Source organism: Brienomyrus brachyistius, chromosome 4 (genome assembly GCF_023856365.1).
Source record: "Brienomyrus brachyistius isolate T26 chromosome 4, BBRACH_0.4, whole genome shotgun sequence".
In the NCBI taxonomy this organism is placed as follows: Eukaryota; Metazoa; Chordata; class Actinopteri; order Osteoglossiformes; family Mormyridae; genus Brienomyrus; species Brienomyrus brachyistius.
Genome location: NC_064536.1, coordinates 35,357,767 through 35,376,777, shown reverse-complemented (window position 1 = coordinate 35,376,777; position 19,011 = coordinate 35,357,767). Strand labels below are relative to the sequence as shown.

The 19,011-nt window shown below is 48.4% G+C and overlaps 1 protein-coding gene across 1 annotated transcript; it reads right to left on the bottom strand.

The window, feature by feature from the left end:
• Window positions 1-5,935: 5,935 nt before the first annotated feature.
• On the bottom strand, window positions 5,936-18,908 carry LOC125740540 (basic helix-loop-helix domain-containing protein USF3). Its single transcript, XM_049011790.1, is given in 7 exon segments — window positions 5,936-8,108; window positions 8,110-14,477; window positions 16,563-16,659; window positions 16,800-16,882; window positions 17,287-17,315; window positions 17,551-17,616; window positions 17,834-18,908. Coding segments are annotated over 6 exon segments (6,909 nt in total). The 5' UTR covers window positions 17,598-17,616; window positions 17,834-18,908; the 3' UTR covers window positions 5,936-7,823.
• Between the last annotated feature and the right edge of the window lie 103 nt (window positions 18,909-19,011).

Below are 19,011 nucleotides of genomic sequence, written 5' to 3'. Positions count from 1 at the left end.
TTTGTTATAGAGCATCTAATGTAGCTGCAGAGGAAAGTAGAATGTTAAATGACAATATAAGGATTATGAGTAATGAAAATGATGTGGTGGTTATGGGTGATTTTAATTTACCTGGGATACAGTGGGACACAGTCTCTGGCTCTTCTGTAAATTAACTTGAGATGGTGGAATTAGTACAGGATTGTTTTTTTTACTCAGTTTGTTAATACCCCTACCAGGGGAGAAGCCCTTCTTGATCTTGTTTTCTCTAATAACCAGGAAAGGATTGGAAAATTTGAGGTTTTAGAACCATTGGATGGTAGTGATCATAACATGGATAAGTTCGAGGTTAATTTTAGTGTCCGAAGAGCAAAGTCCAAAACAAAACTATACAATATTAGGAAGGCAGACTTTGATGGTATGAGACTGAAACTAAAAAATGTACACTGGATGGAGTTATATTCATGTTCATATCTGTTTCCAGCAAAATTAAATATAAGAAACTGCAACCAACAACATAAGAAGATAAGAAATTTACAAACGAGAGGAGGCCATTCGGCCCATCAAGCTCATTTGGGGAGAACTTAACTAATAGCTCAGAGTTGTTAAAACCTTATCTAGCTCTGATTTAAAGGAACCCAGGGTTTTAGCTTGCGCTACACTAGCAGGAAAACCATTCCATACTCTAACTACAGGCTATGTAAAGAAGTGCTTCCTCAAATTCATCTTAAAATGTTCTCCTGCTAATTTCCACTTATGGCCACAAGTTCTAGTATTTAAACTAATATTGAAGTAGCCATTTGGCTGAATAGCATCCAGACCTGTTAGAATCTTATACACCTGGATCATGTTCCCCCTTAGTCTCCTTTGCTCGAGGCTAAACAGATTCAACTCAGCTAATCTCTCCTCATAAAACATTCCTCTAAGACCAGGAATCATTCTTGTATGTTGAACCCTTTCTAGGGCAGCAATGTCCTTTTTAAGGTAATTTGACCAAACCTGCACAGAATATTCTAGGTGGGGTCTTACCAAGAAATTGTATAATCGTAGCATCACCCAGTGATGGGTTCAAGACCATCAAGACAAGATCAAGACTCATCCAACCAAGACCAAGACAAGATCAAGACTTTTAATCAAGAGCAAAACAAAACCAAGACTTGAAAAGAATTGGATTCTTCTGAAAAGAATCAGAATTTAGATTTTTTTGGGGGCTATATTTTCATTTATGTACCATGTTACCCCGAAATATTAATTTTTGCTTCAAAAGACGCGTTAGATCTTATTTTCAGGGGATGTCTTATTATCCCATGTACAACAAACTACAGTACATTTACCGGTATTCATGAACAAAAATCCACATTTATTCAAATACAGACATCATGTCATCTTCTAACCGTATCTTTCCATGTAAACAATCTAACGGTACATTTATTCATGAACAAAAATATACTGTTTATACATTTATCCAAATATAGTTGCCATGGCACCTTCTTCTGCAACATCATCGTAAATCTCCAAGCTCCAAATTCCATCCTGAATATCTCGCAACTCAATTTCCTTTAGAACCAGTAGCCCTTATTTTTTTTTTGCACTCATCTTGTCTGGGGGGTTAAAATATTATTTCCTGTTTCCTGTTTACATATAATCATTCTAGTTACCGTTGGTACAGTAACTAGGGCTTGTTTTTGGAATAGGTCTTATTTTCGCGGAAACACGGTAATTCCAAAAGACCCTATTACTGAAAAACAATATAACGAAATCATGTACATAGAACCCTCCCCCAGCTCACTGGCAGCAATAGTAAATTACAACTCTAACAATCAACACTAAACAATAAACACTACCAGCAGTGTTCAAAACAGCCCAGTAGTACAGGGGCAGTTGATGATGGATAAGTGAAAGAAAAACCTCATGACCAATTCTCAAAATGGACTGTATCAGTTCCTAATGCAGCGTGAGGTGGCTATGAGCAGGGCCGTAGCTAATGCTGGAAACATAGTGAGATCCGGGTCCCAGGGGTGAGGGGATTGGGGGGTCTGATTAATCACACATTACATACAGGAGGTTTGTTTTCTGGGGGGACCGGCAATGTTAAATGAGAGTTCATATCAATTAATTCATAGTTTAGGTTACAGCACGTTGTGTGGAGCTTTATAAATGTGCCTTACTGAATGAATTTAGGTCTATATCATAAGAACATTACAGGGCAGTAAAATATTTTGGGAGGAAAGCATGTAATCTAAGGTTATTTACAACCATATGTAAAGGTAAAATTGAAAGAGAAATGCTTGATTTTAACACACCATTACAAGCCAACATCAAATACACTTGTTTTGGCTTTGGTTTCTATGGACATTATTACTGATATTACTTCATAAGCCGTTTATTTTTTTATTAATGACTGTGCAAAATGTTAGTTAGCCTATTCTAGCCCATTAGGCATAATATGAAAGAAACCCAACCTTTGCCATGGCCAGAGTAGCCTAGCCTATGCTTATTTATGTTTCATACTATTATCTTTACTCCAAACACTATAGAAGGTTGCAGTTTTGTAACATTTTTTACAGATATCGATTACTGTTTTGTCTTACCGAATGATATGCAGCCTGCGCACCCTCCTTCACAATGCTGCAGGGGCACACGCACGCAATGTGAATCTCACCTGCTTTTCGTGAAGTGCGTGCGTGCAGTTCATGAGTCACGCATCCTCTGTCATGCTAATACTGAATACTCTAGCTCTCTCTCACACACTCAGCAGCACACACATTCGAACTGAATAAAAATGCACTTGGTCCACAGACATTTTCAGCTGCTGATTTTTTGTTTTATTTTTTTAACTGTTGAATATTTAGTTAAATTTTTATTTTCAGCTCTTAAAAAAATGTGGACCTCAGTCATGTCATATCTGGCTGGTTCCCCAGACAAAGACAGATCCACTCAAGACAAACTCACATGGACAAGTACGTGCAGAACAGCACATACATCCAGATGGAAACTGTAACTCAAGGTGATCCAGTTGTAATCCAATTGAACGTGAGAGACCTACAAACAAACAGACAGACGATCGCGATCTTCCTGGTGTCTTTCATGTTCATTTTTAAAGGACTAATATCTCAATATCTCTTCCCAGCAGCCTCTGTGCCCCCTGAAGCTGTCCAATAGCGTTATACCGCCGGGACAGCAGGCTGATGTAGTACACTTTAAGTAGCGCTGCTACAAAAGAACATCCATCCATCCACTTTCTGAAGCCGCTTATCCTATTTAGGGCCATGGGGGGCCACAGCCTGTGGACGCAAAGATGACATGGTGAGAACACGCACATGGAACCCTGATGGAAACTCGAACCCAGGTCCCAGAGGTGTGAGGTAACAATGCTGACAACTGCACCTCCGTGCCACCTACTATAAAAGTGTAGGTGTATATGTGCTGCTACTTCAGTATCTGCTACACCACCCACCTTGGTGTCATCTGCAAATTTAACCAGTTTACTGTATGTATTGGTGTTAATATCATTAATGTAAATTAGGAATATCAGTGGCCCTAAAATTGAACCCTGCGGTACCCCACTATGAACGCAGGGCCACTGTGACATTGTGCCTCTAATAACTACTTGCTGCTTTCTGTCTGTTAACCAGTTTTTGATCCAAGCTGCTACAGTTCCTAAAACCCCTTCAGCTTTGAGCTTAAGCAAGAGTCATTTGTGGGGTACAACATCGAAGGACTTCTGCAAATCTAAGTATCACATCGTAGGCCTTTTTGTAGTCAATTTCTCTTGTAGCTCCCTTAAAAAACTGCAAAGTTGATTAAACAGCATCTACCTCTCCTAAATCCATGCCTATCCCTCAGAATGTTATTTGAATCTACCATATCCATTTGTATTATAGCTTCTATTACGTTTCCAGCTATGCGAGTTAAACTAATTTTAATTAAACTAATGGGCCTATAGTTTGACGGATTACTTCTATTCCCTTTTTTGAATATGGGTGTTATATTAGCATGCTTCCAATCAGAAGGTACCACACACGCAGATGAGGATTTCTGCAATAGTAAAGTTAAAGGTTGGCTAATAATATCCCTCATCTCTTTTAAAACTATAGGTAAGATGGCATCAGGGCCCTGCGATTTATTTATTTGGAGCTTGGCTAGATTTAGTACCACATCAGCTTCAGGTATATACATATTAGTCATAGACGACGCTGGATTAGTAATAACAGTCAGTATGTTACTCATGTCCTCTACAGTGAATACCTGTGCAAAACAATCATTAAATTCATTTACTATATCAATTTAATTTTTAATTATAAGGCTCTTACTCAAGGGAGATGATGCTACGATTATACAATTCCTTGGTAAGACCCCACCTAGAATATTTTGTGAAGGTTTAGTCACCATACCATAAGAAGGACATTGCTGCCTTGGAAAGGGTGCAACGTAGGGCGACAAGAATGATTCCTGGTCTTAGAGGAATGTCTTATGAGGAGAGATTAGCTGAGCTGAATCTGTTTAGCCTTGAGCAAAGGAGACTAAGGGGGAACATGATCCAGGTGTATAAGATTCTAACAGGTCTGGATGCTGTTCAGCCAAATGGCTACTTCAGTATTAGTTTAAATACTAGAACTCGTGGCCATAAGTTGAAATTAGCAGGAGAGCATTTTAAGATGAATTTGAGGAAGCACTTCTTTACACAGCATGTAGTTATAGTATGGAATAGTCTTCCTGCTAGTGTAGCGCAAGCTAAAACCCTGGGTTCCTTTAAATCAGAGCTAGATAAGGTTTTAACAACTCTGAGCTATTAGTTAAGTTCTCCCCAAATGAGCTTGATGGGCCGAATGGCCTCCTCTCGTTTGTAAATTTCTTATCTTCTTATGTTGTTGGTTGCAGTTTCTTATATTTAATTTTGCTGGAAACAGATATGAACATGAATATAACTCCATCCGGTGTACATTTTTTAGTTTCAGTCTTATACCATTAAAGTCTGCCTTCCTAATATTGTATAGTTTTGTTTTGGACTTTGCTCTTCGGACACTAAAATTAACCTCGAACTTATCCATGTTATGATCACTACCGTCCAATCCTTTCCTGGTTATTAGAGAACACAAGATCAAGAAGGGCTTCTCCCCTGGTAGGGGTATTAACAAACTGAGTAAAAAAAAACAATCCTGTACTAATTCCACCATCTCAAGTTAATTTACAGAAGAGCCAGAGACTGTGTCCCACTGTATCCCAGGTAAATTAAAATCACCCAAAACCACCACATCATTTTTATTACTCATAATCCTGATATCATATAACATTCTGCTCTCCTCTACAGCTACATTAGATGCTCTATAACAAACCCCGACAATTAGGCCATTTGAGATTTTAGCCTCTAGTTTTATCCATACAGCTTCTGTACTTTTATTTTTATCAGTGAGCTCCCTTGCCTGAAAGTTTTCTTTTACGTATACTGTAACACTACCTCCCTTCCTGCTTATCTGGTCTCTACAGAACAAGTAACCATCCATATTATATTCTTCTCCATCATGGTCACTCATCCATGTTTCAGTTATTCCTATAATATCATAAGAATCTGATGAAATGAAAGCCTCTAAATTATGAATTTTGTTTCTAATACTCCTAGCGTTTAAGTACAGACAGCGAAGTCTAGGCCTTTTACAGTGCTCACTTTCATTATTAATTAAGGCTTTCCATCTCCCCCCAGCTATATTAACTAAATCCTCTGCCCCCCCAGTCCCTAGTTTTAACACTTCTCAAGTACTCTACACATACGCCTCCCCAATACACGGGTGTCCCTCTGGTTCAGGATCCAGCCCACCTGTTCCAGAAGGTCCACAGGTAACTCACCTAAAACAAAGATGACTTCTCTGGTATAGTAACATGATTTTTATTGAACCATCAATGGTTTGGACCTGTCTTCTGTGGCTGCTGATTCAGTACAGAGTAAATCTGAGGCTTCCTCCTATCCTAGGAACCACAAGGTCCAAGGCAAGGGGCAGACTGGATGGTGGGGGTCCAGCAGGGGCTCACACGTTAGGAGCAGTTTGTTTTTGGATAAAGTCAAAAATGTGAAACGACAACGTGAAGCATCCAACCTCCATACTGCTGGTTCACACCCTTGGGAGTGAAGGGCAGAGTGGGGGTATTTGGGTATTACTGCATGCTTGATTTCACAGCAGATGAGGCAAATATTCAACGAACGGTTTGTTTAGGCATTAGCGCTGAGTGTCCAATGAAAGCACAGGTGTAAGCAGTATTGGAGCGGGAGCTACACAAATATATTTCTCACAAAGCAAAACTTTTCCAATCAACAAAAACTACAACAATAAAAGTATATGAGAAAGGAGGTCAAATTTGAGCCTCATCATAGCAGAGTGGCGCCGTGGGTAAGGTGCTGATTCCCCCATCAGAGGGTTCAGGGTTTGACAGTGGATTTGAATGGTTGTTATTTGAGGTCACAGAAGAATGGCCAGATTGGTTCAAGCCGACAGAAAAGCAACAGTAACTGAAATAACCACTCCTTACAGCCAATATGCCGAACACATTTGCACTTCTTCTTCACTGCTTACTATGCTGCACACTTGCCATCTTTTCACATTACACACGTATACCACTATCACTGTCAAGTGTACCATGTTGCCTGTGTGCACTGTATGTTTGTTTATTTATTTAACACCCTGTCATGTTTGCACTGCACAGTTGTCCAACTGTTAACTGCAGTCTCTGTGTTCAGTGTTTGCACTGAACCACAACCAATTCCGGTATGTTCACATACTGGCAATAAAGAGTCCCGAGTTCTGGAAACACTGCACCACTGGCTGGAAGCCCCACCAGGCCAAATGCCGAAACAGGAGAGCAAAGGAACAGCACTTTCAAAATCGTGTTTTGCAGTGCAACATAAACACTTATACACTTAAGGATCATGGTGACCCTGGATGCATACAGTGAGCTTGGAGACATTTATATACAGGCCCAATGCAGTGCTGCCCCCGTGTGGACATGTGAAGAACAACACAGCGAAGATGTCAGTGATAGACGGTAGGTGTTCCTAACCCCAGTCCCCAGCCAGTATTCCCACAGGCCACGGATCGCCATATTTTCCCAGGGGCGGTTAACAAATTTGCGAAATTAAATTAGATATTTTCAAGTCACACCTTTTCTCTTATGACCCCTGATGTTCACGAATTTTGATTGCATTGCAAAAACATACTTAAACTTAAATCCGTGCCACCGATGGAATGGCCGGCACCCACACTGAACCCTTCGAAATCAAACAGGCCGATCTGAGAAACACATTTATGTTGCCGCAGGTAACAGATTCACCTGAAAAACAAGCACTGTCCCTTTTAAATTAGAAAATCTTTAATAATCAACTTTATATATTTACAGGTATCTACATGATGTACTAACAGTTGTTATAAATAAGAAATTTTACATTTTTCACACAGATCCAAATTGCTATAAAATCAACCCTGATATCAGTTTGGTTATTTAGTGAGAAACAGTCACGGTTTGTGCTATAGCTGCTGAAAGATGTCACAGGCCTCCTCTCTGAGGAGATACAACTGTAAACATTTGTATAAAGGGAGCCCACCCACCCCACCACTCTGAGATCTAAAAAAAAATGGAAAAAAATAATAAAGAAAATGTTAGATGGCTATGGCTAGTGTCACCGTCATGCGAGGTCTTTCCAACTCCTTGGTGGTTGTCAGATGCCAGGCGACAGCAGTGTCCACAGGAATGAGGATTGTCAAAAAAAAAAAAAAAAAATGTAAAGGTTAGGAAAAACACTCTGAACACAAGACGGCTGGATTTTTAACCCTGTGCCACCCACAGACCCGGCCTCATCAGATGGCAGAGGTCCCATCATGCCCCAGGATGTGGCTGATATTGTGGGCGGGGCGGTTGGGCTGCTTCCCGGAGTCCGAGGATGATGTGTTGGTGAGAGACAGCAGTGGGGACATGGGCATAGTGGAGCCATCGGCCGGCATCGCTGTGGCGATCTCAGGAAATAGGGAGGTCAGGTTGAAGTTGGACAGATGTGGGGTGATGGCCGAGGAGTTGGTGATGGGCATGGGGGGCATGTCGGTGAGGAGGGGGAAGCTGGCCTGTGTGAAGCCCACTGGGCGGGGGTGGCGACAGAATGGAGCCAAAACGGTTGTTGAGTGGTGGCCCGGGGGCCTTCTCTGTGTTGGGGCTACTGAACATTTGGTTGGGGAAGTACTGCAGCTGGATGTCACTGGGTAGGCTGGGGTGTGCCGCGGGGGAGTATGAGGGGTAGAAGGAGGAAAGTGGGGCCTGGGGCTCCACTGGCAGGATGGCCGGGGTGCGGGCTGTGCTGGGCTGGCTCACCGGTGGCATGAAGGTGGGGTTGGTATTGATGCCGGGGGCGTTGTCTGGGATGAAGGAGAAGCCGAAATTCTGAGCCAGGTGCTGGTCGGACACCAAGCCATCTCCCCCCACCTGCACACTGTCGGCCATGAAGCGCACAATGCTGCCCCTGCGTGCGTCACCCCCCGGCTGCTGCCGGCCCAGCAGGACGCTGCCCCCTGCGGGCAGGGCCAGGTGCCCCTCGCTCTCAAATGGGTTCCCGGGCCGCAGAGTGCTGGCTCGAGACCGCTCTGTGGGTCGCAGCTTGCCGGTCTGGGTGTCCGGGCCCAGGTGGCGGGAACGCTGGCTGACTGCATTCAGCGGCCGGGCCACCGTGGGAGGGGCAGCGGGGAGACTGGATTCGGCGCTGCTGTGGGATGTGGGGGGGTGCAGGCCCGCCCTGACCCCTCCACTGTGCATGTTGCCTCCGATCTGTGCATTAATGTGCCCCTTGCTGGTGTCACTGAGCCGCATGGCGGGTGGCTTCTGTACGGGGGGCACGCTGGGGCTGCCAGCCTTAGCCTGCAGGTCCCCCCCTGGGGTGCCCGACACACAGCCGTAGTCCATGCTGACAGGGGGGCAGCACTGTGGCGCCCTCTGGTGGCCCACCTGCTCTACCTGTGGCACCAGGAGGCTCTGCATGAAGCTCTGCTGGCAGCTGTCGTGGTCTCGCTGGACCCCGGTGCCCACAGGCACCCCCTGCTGGCCAGGGTATGGCCCCCGAGGCTGCCGGTCCCCTGCTACGCTGGATCCCATCCTGAAGCCTTGTGTTTGCACAGCCCGGTGTGCCGTTGGGCCAGCCTTAGAAGCCTGTGCTTCAAAGCCGGCCAGCGTGTGCTGCCCACCGCTCAGAGCTTTAAAGGGGGCGCATTCAGAGACGCGCTGCAGGTCCCCGGGCCCCGGGTGCTCTGGTGGGAGCCGCCCCTGTGGGTTGTGGGTCCCTTTCCCTCGTGACACATCCAGGTAGGGGCGCATGTCCGGCTGGTCCTGGGCGGAGCGAGGGGCCTGCAGGGGGAGCCCCAGACGCTGCTCACCACTGGATGAAGACTTCCCAATGAGAGCCTCTGCAGAGTAGCTGGAGATGCGATGGCGCTCCTGCCGCGACGGGGCACAGGTCATATCAGATGAACGTGACACAGTGCTGCCAGCTTGTGGGGTCAACTGCTGTTCCAGAGACCTGGAGCTGATCAGCCTTTGCATGACATTGTGGCTCTGAGTGACCTGCTGGTCCTGCCGTGGCTGTTGCTGAGGGTGCAGGAGGCTCTTCTCTTGATGGCGGCCACCAAAGTGCTGCTGCTGCTGGAGATGTTGTTGGATGTGTTGGTGCATCGAGTGGGAAGCCTGTGGCTGTGGTTGCTGTTGTTGATGATGCGGTTGTTGCTGTGGTAGCTGCTGCTGTTGCTGATGATGTTGTTGCTGTGGTTGTTGTTGATGATGCTGTTGTTGTGGTTGCTGCTGATGATGCTGTTGCTGTGGTTGCTGCTGTTGCTGCTGATGATGCTGTTGCTGTGGTTGCTGTTGCTGATGATGCTGTTGTTGTTGCTGTGTTTGCTGCTGCTGCTGATGATGCTGTTGCTGTGATTGCTGATGGTGCTGTTGCGGTTGCTGCTGTTGCTGATGGTGCTGCTGTGGTTGCTGCTGTTGTTGCTGATGGTGCTGCTGCTGCTGCGGTTGCTGCTGTTGCTGATGGTGCTGCTGCTGCTGCGGTTGCTGCTGCTGTTGCTGCTGATGATGCTGCTGCTGTGGTTGCTGCTGTTGTTGCTGATGGTGCTGTTGCTGTGGTTGCTGCTGCTGTTGCTGATGGTGCTGTTGCTGTGGTTGCTGCTGCTGATGGTGCTGTTGCTGTGGTTGCTGCTGCTGATGGTGCTGTTGCTGTGGTTGCTGCTGTGGTTGCTGCTGTTGTTGCTGATGCTGCACTCCATTCTTCTCCACATGATGCTGCTTCTGCGTAAGGCTAATGATTGGTGCTTGTTGACTTCCTCGAACCATTCCCCGCTTTTTTTGTATGTGCTGATCTTGCTGCAGTACCCTCTGGTGGAGGCTATGAAGCTGTGTGGGGTCAGGTTGGATCAAATGGTGCTGCAGCTGGTACAGATGTTGCCTTTGGCCTTGAAGCTGCTGCTGTTCCTGTTGCTTCAGGTAAGGGTTTCCTGGTTGGTGGTGGCCAGTATTGCCATGTTGACTGCGACTCGGCTGCAGATGTTCCTGCTGGAGCACCTGGGAACTGCATTGGCTATCAGTTTGCCTTAGGACCGTGTTCATGAAGCTGTTCCCAGGGAACAATGGGCTGATCCCATCTGTGGGGTGAGCTCGGTTGCCGGGAGCAGAGGAGCTTCCTAAGCTAGCAGGAAGGTGCCCAGGCATCATCTGCACATGATCTGAAGACACAGCCTTCATGTCTATCCGAGTGACGGCATTGGCAGAGCAGGGCTTTGGCCTCTTGCTGCCCGATACCATCATGTCATCCTGGGCGGTGCGTTTGGGCAAGTCCTTCATGCGGCGTTCGGCACCCGCTGCCCTCATGAGGGCTGTCTTCGAGGGAGTCAACTCAGATAATTGTCCCGAGGCAGAGCAGGGTGGGAGGAGAACAGGGGGCTGGGTCATAGAGGGGACCACGGGTGACGGCGCTGATACCTGTTGGGGTAAGCTGGGAGAACAGGGGTAGGGCTGACAGGAACTAGTAGGCCTTATCAAGTTATTAACACTGAGGCTACCGACACTGGGAGACTGGGAGGACTGGGAATGGGCCTGAGAAGACTGTGGGTAGGGAGCAGCCAGAAGCTCCCTAGCCGGTGCCTCTAGAGACTCAACAGAGACCTCTGAAAGAGGCCTAGCTGCTGTAATTTCGCTTGCTTTTGGCAGCTTGGGCTGGGATCCTATTGACCTCTCCTTGGAGTGGGAGGTCTGCTGAGCTTTTGCAAGGTCCCAGTCTGACGTGGGACCTGAGGTGAGACCTGATGCAAGGCCAGGTGTGGGACTCTCCATCCCACAGCTTCCAGATCTCCTCCCGGGACTGTCTTGTTCAAAGATAGCTCTGGCAGCCATAGCCAAGATCTCTGCTTGTTCCGAGGTGAAGGTGAAGGTGGCAAAGGAGACTCCAGGTGTGCTCACTCCGTGGCAAGGAGGAAGCATAGATGCCACAGAGAACCCACGAGCACCACCAGGCCCAGCTAACACAGGGGACTCCGTCTGTCGGCTGGATAGCAGAGGCTGCCCAAGAGTGTCCTGCTCCATTTCACACACATGTTGAGGTGGAGCCGAAGCCTTCCTGGACAGCTCTTCTTCTCCCCCTGGAACCCCTTTATCTGTTCCCTCATCAGATACCCTGTGTCCACTGGGCTCACTATCTCTTCCAGCAATCTTCATGCTTGGCTCTGTAGGGACAGTATTACCCTGGGGCGATGCCAGAGACAACAATGTGGGTTCCAATGGGGAAATCACAGTCTGAGAAGGAGGGGTGGGCTTTGCACACTCAGTGAGTGGAGGAAGAACGTTTGGAGCAGGTGAGGAAGTGAATACTGAACACGGTCTCGTGAGGGTGGCCAAAGAAGAGGAAGTAAGTGCTGGCCGTTCGTTAGTCAGAGAGTCCTGAAGGTCTAGAGGATGACTGACCGATGTGCCCGTCAACAAACTCAGCCCAGTAACTGTAAAGCTAGAACTGGGCACTTTGTGGTTACCATCAGTGGAAGTATCACTGGTAACTAGAAGTTTACTCACTGTGGAACTCACAGGAGAATCTATGGGTCTACTGACTGAGGAACTGACACAGCTCACAGCAGGTGGGAATTCTGTCAAAGTTGCACCGGACACTACAGGTTCACTCACCGGAGAGACTGTGGGTCCACTAATGGTGAAGATGACCACAGATTTACTACATTCTGATGAAGCTGCAGTAGATGATACGGATTTGCTCTGAGCAGGACTCTCACTAGTAACTGTAGGGCTATTCAGTGTCAAAGTCATATGGCTAACGGCAAAGATACACTCTGGAGAACCTGAAGTGGAAACTATGGGTCTACTAGCACTGGAACTGGCACCAGATCCAGAGGTTCCATCTACTGTGGACGTGACACACTGCGCATTGTTAAGTTCCTCAGACTGCTGAAGGGCAGGTTCTGTAGATCTGGTAGAGGAGCACCTTTCTGGCATGGCGGTTGATGTTGAAGGCTCTGTCGACTGGATTTGCTTTTCAATTGCAGGCAGATTCTGTCCTGCTCCCATTCTGGGATGAGGGAGAGAATCATCCCTCTGTCTAGGTGCCATTTTCTTGGTTGAAACACCCTTCTTAGAGGCAGTGCGTCTTGATTTAGGTTTTGCTGCTATGGCCGGCCCGGGTTTCCTCAGTAATACCTTCACAGGGCCCCCAACTGGACTGGTAATCGAAGTGGTAGAGGTGGCTAAAGCAGGATTTACTGCTGCTGTGGTGACGGGAATAGGAATCGGGGTCAGGGGATAAGAGGGCGGGGTCACATTGAATTGCAGGCTCTGATTGGACACATGTGAAATGCTCTGGTTGAGATTGGCGAGTGCCCCCAGGCTGTGCAGTGTCAGGTTGGTGTTTGGGTCCTCGCTGGTTGTAGGCTGGACAATCTGCAGGGCAGTCTTCAGAGATGACCCGGCTGGCGGCTTCACTGCCTGCAGAGCGAAGACCTGCCCATTCACTGTTATGGTCTGGGGTGCCTGCACGGGTGGTGCTGGGCTAGATGTGGGCGGAGCTAGTGGTCGTGGCAGAATGTGCACCAGATGCTTTCCGCCAACCGTGTGCACATTAGTAGTGGAAGCCGCACAGCTGGACGTAACAATCTGCTGTGTTAGAGGAACTGCGACCGGGGCCCCATTCACGCTGGGGTTCTGCTGCAGGGAATTCTGATTATTTGCCTGAATGATGACAATGTGCTGGCAAGATGACTGATTGGCTAAACCTTCCCTGATCACTGCCTGTGGCGCAGGTGGATTGGTTGGCTGGAGGATGACCACTTTGGTGTTACTGGGGGTTTGGGGAGCGGGAGGTGCTATGTTGCTCCGCATCTGCAACACCTGCATGGTTTGCAGCAGGGGCAGAACTGTGGGTGTAGCCTGGAGTGGAGCCTGTGCAGTGCTCTGCAGTGGGACGTGAACAGGAGGCGGTAGTGGGACCTGCATAGAGGTCTGGACTGTGACCTGAGGGGGGCCCAGTACAGGAGGGGGACTCTGGACCTGGGCTTGTGCCAGCACAGGCTGAATGGAGGTAACAGAGCTAGTCGGACGCATGAGCGCCCCCTGCAGGCTCTGTGCAGTACTGTTGCATGTTTGTGTGGGAGAGGAGGTGCTGACTATGGCATGACAGAAAGGTTGCACACTATTTGGACCCAGCTGCAGCGTTGTCCACGTGGTTTGCGTGCTTCCGGTGCTGCCGATCCTGAGCGCATGGCTGTCCCCAACGCTCTGGGGGAGGGTAACTGTGCTGAATGATCGGGGGCCCTGTTCTGGGGTGACTGCAGCAGAAGAGTCCAAGGCCAGAGTCCTCAGGGCTGACTCCTGAGACTGTGATGTGGAACCAAGAGCTGAGGGCAGGGAGGGGACTGCGAGGGGCCCCAGAGGGAGAGTGACCTGGGGTGCAGGGCTATGCGTTGCCGTGGAGATTGAGGGCTGGGCTGTGGCTAAGCTTGTTGCCGACAAGGGGCAGACGGCAGGGACGGCGATGTAGGACACTCCGCCGGGCAGCTTGGAGATGACGTGAGGGTCACTCGCGTGTTGCTCCACAGCCACGAGACCCGGAACAGGCACGAGCTGGGCCGCAGGAGAGGCCGGGGGGTCCTGTAAGCAGAATTTGGTCCTGGATGCAGGTTCCACACTGCATGCGGGCTGGTTGGCTACGATGTCACCAGACCGCTTCCCCGCGTTCTGGTTGGAGGCAGCCGGATCCTCCCCTGCGGGGCACAGTACATTCCCGTTGGAGTAGACGATTATGCCCTCGGGGACCAAGTGCGCTGGGGTGACCTTGGCGAGCCGGGTGCGGCCCAGCCTGCCCTTCCAGTGCACTGTGGGGTCGTCCAGAAAGTTGATGCCGTTGGCCTTCAGCAGCTCCATGTAGTGGGCGCTTTCCTTGCGGAGCTCGTCCAGTTGGCGCCGAAGCCTCCGGATTTCCTCCGCTGTAGTGAACAGACAGATGGACAGACGGGCTTAAAGCATGGGGCAGGTACCTTGTTGTGCAGAGCCAATTAATACACAGCCTACACCAGCTTAGGGACCCAGAGGATCCCAAAGAAGATTAATTAATCCAACACTGGTACTGCGTAAATGCAGCTCCCGTCTCAGAAGGATGCAGAGAAAACAAAACCTGCGCTTAAAGCCAAGTTCATACTATCCGAATCGTCAGATCATTTTACTGTCATACTTTATACACTACATGACTGATCAGCAACAGGGGGCAACAGGGAGTCACACACGCAGTCGTGTAATCATATCTTTTTGGGGGCCGCTCATTCACCTCTATGAGAAAATGCTAATGCTAACTATGACAACCTTACCCAGCCCTAAACATAACCATAAGTAACCAAGCAAAATACAAGAGTTTTTGCATTTTTAGTTTTTTTTTTCCACTGCAGTCACGGATTTTTATAAAATACAGTTTTCCCATAAGAGGACCAGGAAACCAGGAAACTGGTCCCCATAAGGTAAAAAAAACATGTATTCATCAGGTTGTGGGGAAGGGCACCACAAATCAAAGTGCAGCTGAATGAATCTCATGGCACCAACACATAACTTTAACTGTCAACAGAAGACTGAGGGAGGTGGGACTAAAGAGTTCTGTTTCAGCCACTTTTGAGGGTTCCTAACAAGAGGAAAGTGTTCATTCATACGGGCCAAATAACACAGAAGCTGGTGTGTAGAAGACTGGAATAAAGTGCTGTGGACTGATGAATTCAAGTTTGAAATCTGCGGTTCTTCCAGGAGGTGTGATGTGTGTTGAGAAGAGGATGCTGCCACAGTGTATAACGTCCACTGCTAAGCACGTAGAGGGCAGTGTGATGCTTTGGGGTGCTTCACTGGATCTAAAGCTGGATATCTGCGTAGCGTGACTGGAATTTTGAATCACAAAAGCTACCATAGCATCCTGCAGCGACATGCCATTCCATCGGGCAACAGACTCAGTGGTCAGACATTATTCAGGCAACAGGACAATAAGAACAAACATGCCTTCATACTGTGTCACGGCTATTTGAAAAGGATAGAAAAAGGGAAGCTGAACCTCATGGCTTGGCCACCAGTCACCTGACCTGAACCCGATGGAGCTAGTTTGGGAGGATCTGGACAGAAAGGTGAAGCAGCCAACTAGTGTTTTTTCCGAATGGCGCCACGGTAGGCAGCCAGTTACCTCAGCTCCCAGCTCGTTTTGCTACCTGTCTGGAGCTGTGTTAACACGCAATTTCCCCACTGTGGGATCAATAAAGTACTATCATCATCATCATAGTGCATCACACCTGCGGACAATGATCCAAGAGCATTGGAAGGAGCTTAAAGAGCAGGATTTACTGTCCATGGAGACAGAATTCCTCAGATTTGCTCTGCAGTTATAACTGCTAGAGGAGGTTACTCTGATGAATCAAAGATAGGGCATTTTCTTAAAACGGCACTCAAATGGTGAACATACCGTACATTTATTTATTAACAAAAAATACTGAGTAAATTGAGCCTAAGTAATTTACATGCAAATGTAGAGAATCTTTGTGTGTGCAAACACTTTTGACTGCCAGTATATCTCAAGCCACAAATAACTGTAAACATTTACTTAACACCTCTTCCCAGAACACTAAGAAACAAACTGAACTTAACAACTTTTTAAAGACCTCTCTCACGTTTCCCCTCACCCCATGTCTTGCGCTCTGATTGGCTGTAGCTCATCACTGCATTCACTGCTACTCACAGTCAGGTTAGAACACTTCGGAAAACAGTTCAGAAACAGTGATCAAGCACTGACTTTCCCAAGATGGGGACTTTTGTTGGCTCCAAAAACTGTCGGCGAACCGGAAAATTGAAGCTAATACCATGTAATGTGAACTTGGCATTCACAGCACAACACTGTTTACCACTTGAGATTAAACCACCAACATAAAGCCTACAGACCCGAAAGCAGCCCAAGCGTGGGCTAGGGGGCTCCGGGGCGACATATCCGCGCTGCCCTCCGACATGGAGAGCTTTCCAGAAGACCCAGATATACTGAGATGTAGACATACCTTGCACCTTGTCTCCACCATTGAGTAGAAGTGTGTCATTCTGCTGCTTCAGTTCTGTGATGTAGCGATAGGCCTGGTCCAGAATCATGTTCTTACTCTGCAGCAGATGCAGACATATACGAGTCACCCTGGGTACTGGGCCTGCATTAGGGTCACGAACCTGCAATCTTTCAATTTCAAGTGTGCTTCCCTAACCATTAAGCCACCACTGCCCATGTGACGGAGACACTGCCTTGCCTGTTTCAAGGCTTGGGAGCAGGGAAGGAGCTCGCCAATGCGATTAATTCCAGCGTTGATCTTTTTCTTTCGATGTCTCTCCACTGCAGGCCAAAGAGAAAATACATCATTAGCAACCCCAATAACACAAAATCCCCAGGGCTCCTCCTCCGTCGGCCCACACACCCCCCAGGGCTCCTCCTCCGTCGGCCCACACACCCCCCCAGGGCTCCTCCTCCGTCGGCCCACACACCCCCCCAGGGCTCCTCCTCCGTCGGCCCACACACCCCCCCAGGGCTCCTCCTCCGTCGGCTCACACACCCCCCCAGGGCTCCTCCTCCATCAGCTCACACACCCCCAGGGCTCCTCCCCCATCAGCTCACACACCCCCAGGGCTCCTCCCCCATCAGCTCACACACCCCCAGGGCTCCTCCCCCATCAGCTCACACACCCCCTAGGGCTCCTCCCTCTTCTCATAATAACTAACTCTGTTCAGTGTGACACTCACCAGCATTGTGCGTTTCTTTGTTTTTCTTCCTGTAAGCAGACAAACACGACATGTCTTCTCAGCACCGTTATGACAGTACAGCCAGCTACTGCTGCCACATAGGTCCCCAGCATTCAGACATGAACACACGGGTTGTTACATCAACACTGCCCTCGCAGTTCACTCCACTAGAGCACAAACTAGGCAGAATGTTAGGCCCCATCCTCGCTAAATCAGTGCTGACACAGCTATTCAGCCCTTGGTTACAGAAGAGAAACCACTCACCTCTGGGGTTTGTGAGGACGGCTCGCATTCTCTGTCATCTCTGGCATCCTGATACACACTGTCCGTCTGCATGACACACATCATTTACAAGTACTCACAAGGCTACCAGAGAAAGCATTCACATTCTGAGAAACATGAAGCCTTCACTTGTGTCGTGGGGGAATATGGAGCCAAAGGAGAGATTGGGGAGCCTGGAACGTGTCAAACCTCTGTGCGCTGACCCCATTTCATCCCCCTGATCATACACATGATACGGACAGCTGTCCTCCATGCCTAGACTCACCGTTCATCCACAGGTCACTCCAGAGGGGATGAAAATGCTTACGTCATGGCCACTACGCCCACTCAGAATGAGGATTGGATAGATCCCGCCAGATCTGGACCCAAACACAGCTACGGAGACACAGCAGGGGACAGGGGGACATGGGGACAGGAGAAACCACATCTTCATATCCCACTCTCCAGTTGCCTCAGGCTCTGTGTGGCTATGGTCAGTGTCAGCATTAAATATGAAGCTGTGTAAATTCTACTTTATCAGCTTGAAAGTGTGAAACCCTCCTTCGTTCTGCTAATCTGAGCTTGACCTCACAATGCTCTGCCCAGGTGTCTTAATACTGCCTCCTACGGCTGGAACACTGAATACTGCACCCAATAAATTAAGCGTTTTAAAGCAGCGCTAATTTGACATGTACACCACATAGATTAGATTTAGCTGACTATTTTGACTTAACTCGCTGAACTATGACCATGACCAGACACAATGGCCAATTTACCTGATCATGACCATAAACACACAGAGGCTAACTCAGCAGAACCTGACCGCTGAGGCACTGCGTGGTAACGGCTCTGATCGCACACTCTGCGGCTGACAGCAAGCCAGGTAGCCCCTTGCTCTCTGCAGCTTTGGAGTCCGGGAGGCTTTCATGCAGGTATTAAAGCGTCTGCCATGAAGAACGACGCGGTCATTTATGTTCATATATATGTTACAGTGCGGGGTGCCTGGAGACACAGACGGCACCGCGGAGATGGCAGGGCAGCAGCCCCCCGTCAACCCGATGACCACAGCCGCGAAATGTCCGCCTCCCAGAGGCGCTGCATCCCTAACCCTAACCCTCCGCGGTAGCGGCTCTCAGGTCGGCGAACAAGTACACAAAAGACGGGGCTGGCCGAGTAGACCGTGCATAGAAACGAAGCACCGGGCGGAACTGCGCGTACAGCCGAGTAACAGGCTGCAAAAGGGCTACTAACCTGCAGACTCCCCATTTTCATGACCACGTCCCTGTCAAAACTTTGGTTTTCCTTGGAAATCAACTCTCCGCTCAACCTACATCGATTCCTGCGATGAGAAAAAGAAGGCGGGACAACAGTGAAATGACCAATCCTGATCGGGGAACGGTCGTAAACATCCAATGAAACAGCAAGTTGTGGCCTCGCACGAACTACGAATATTTAAACATGACG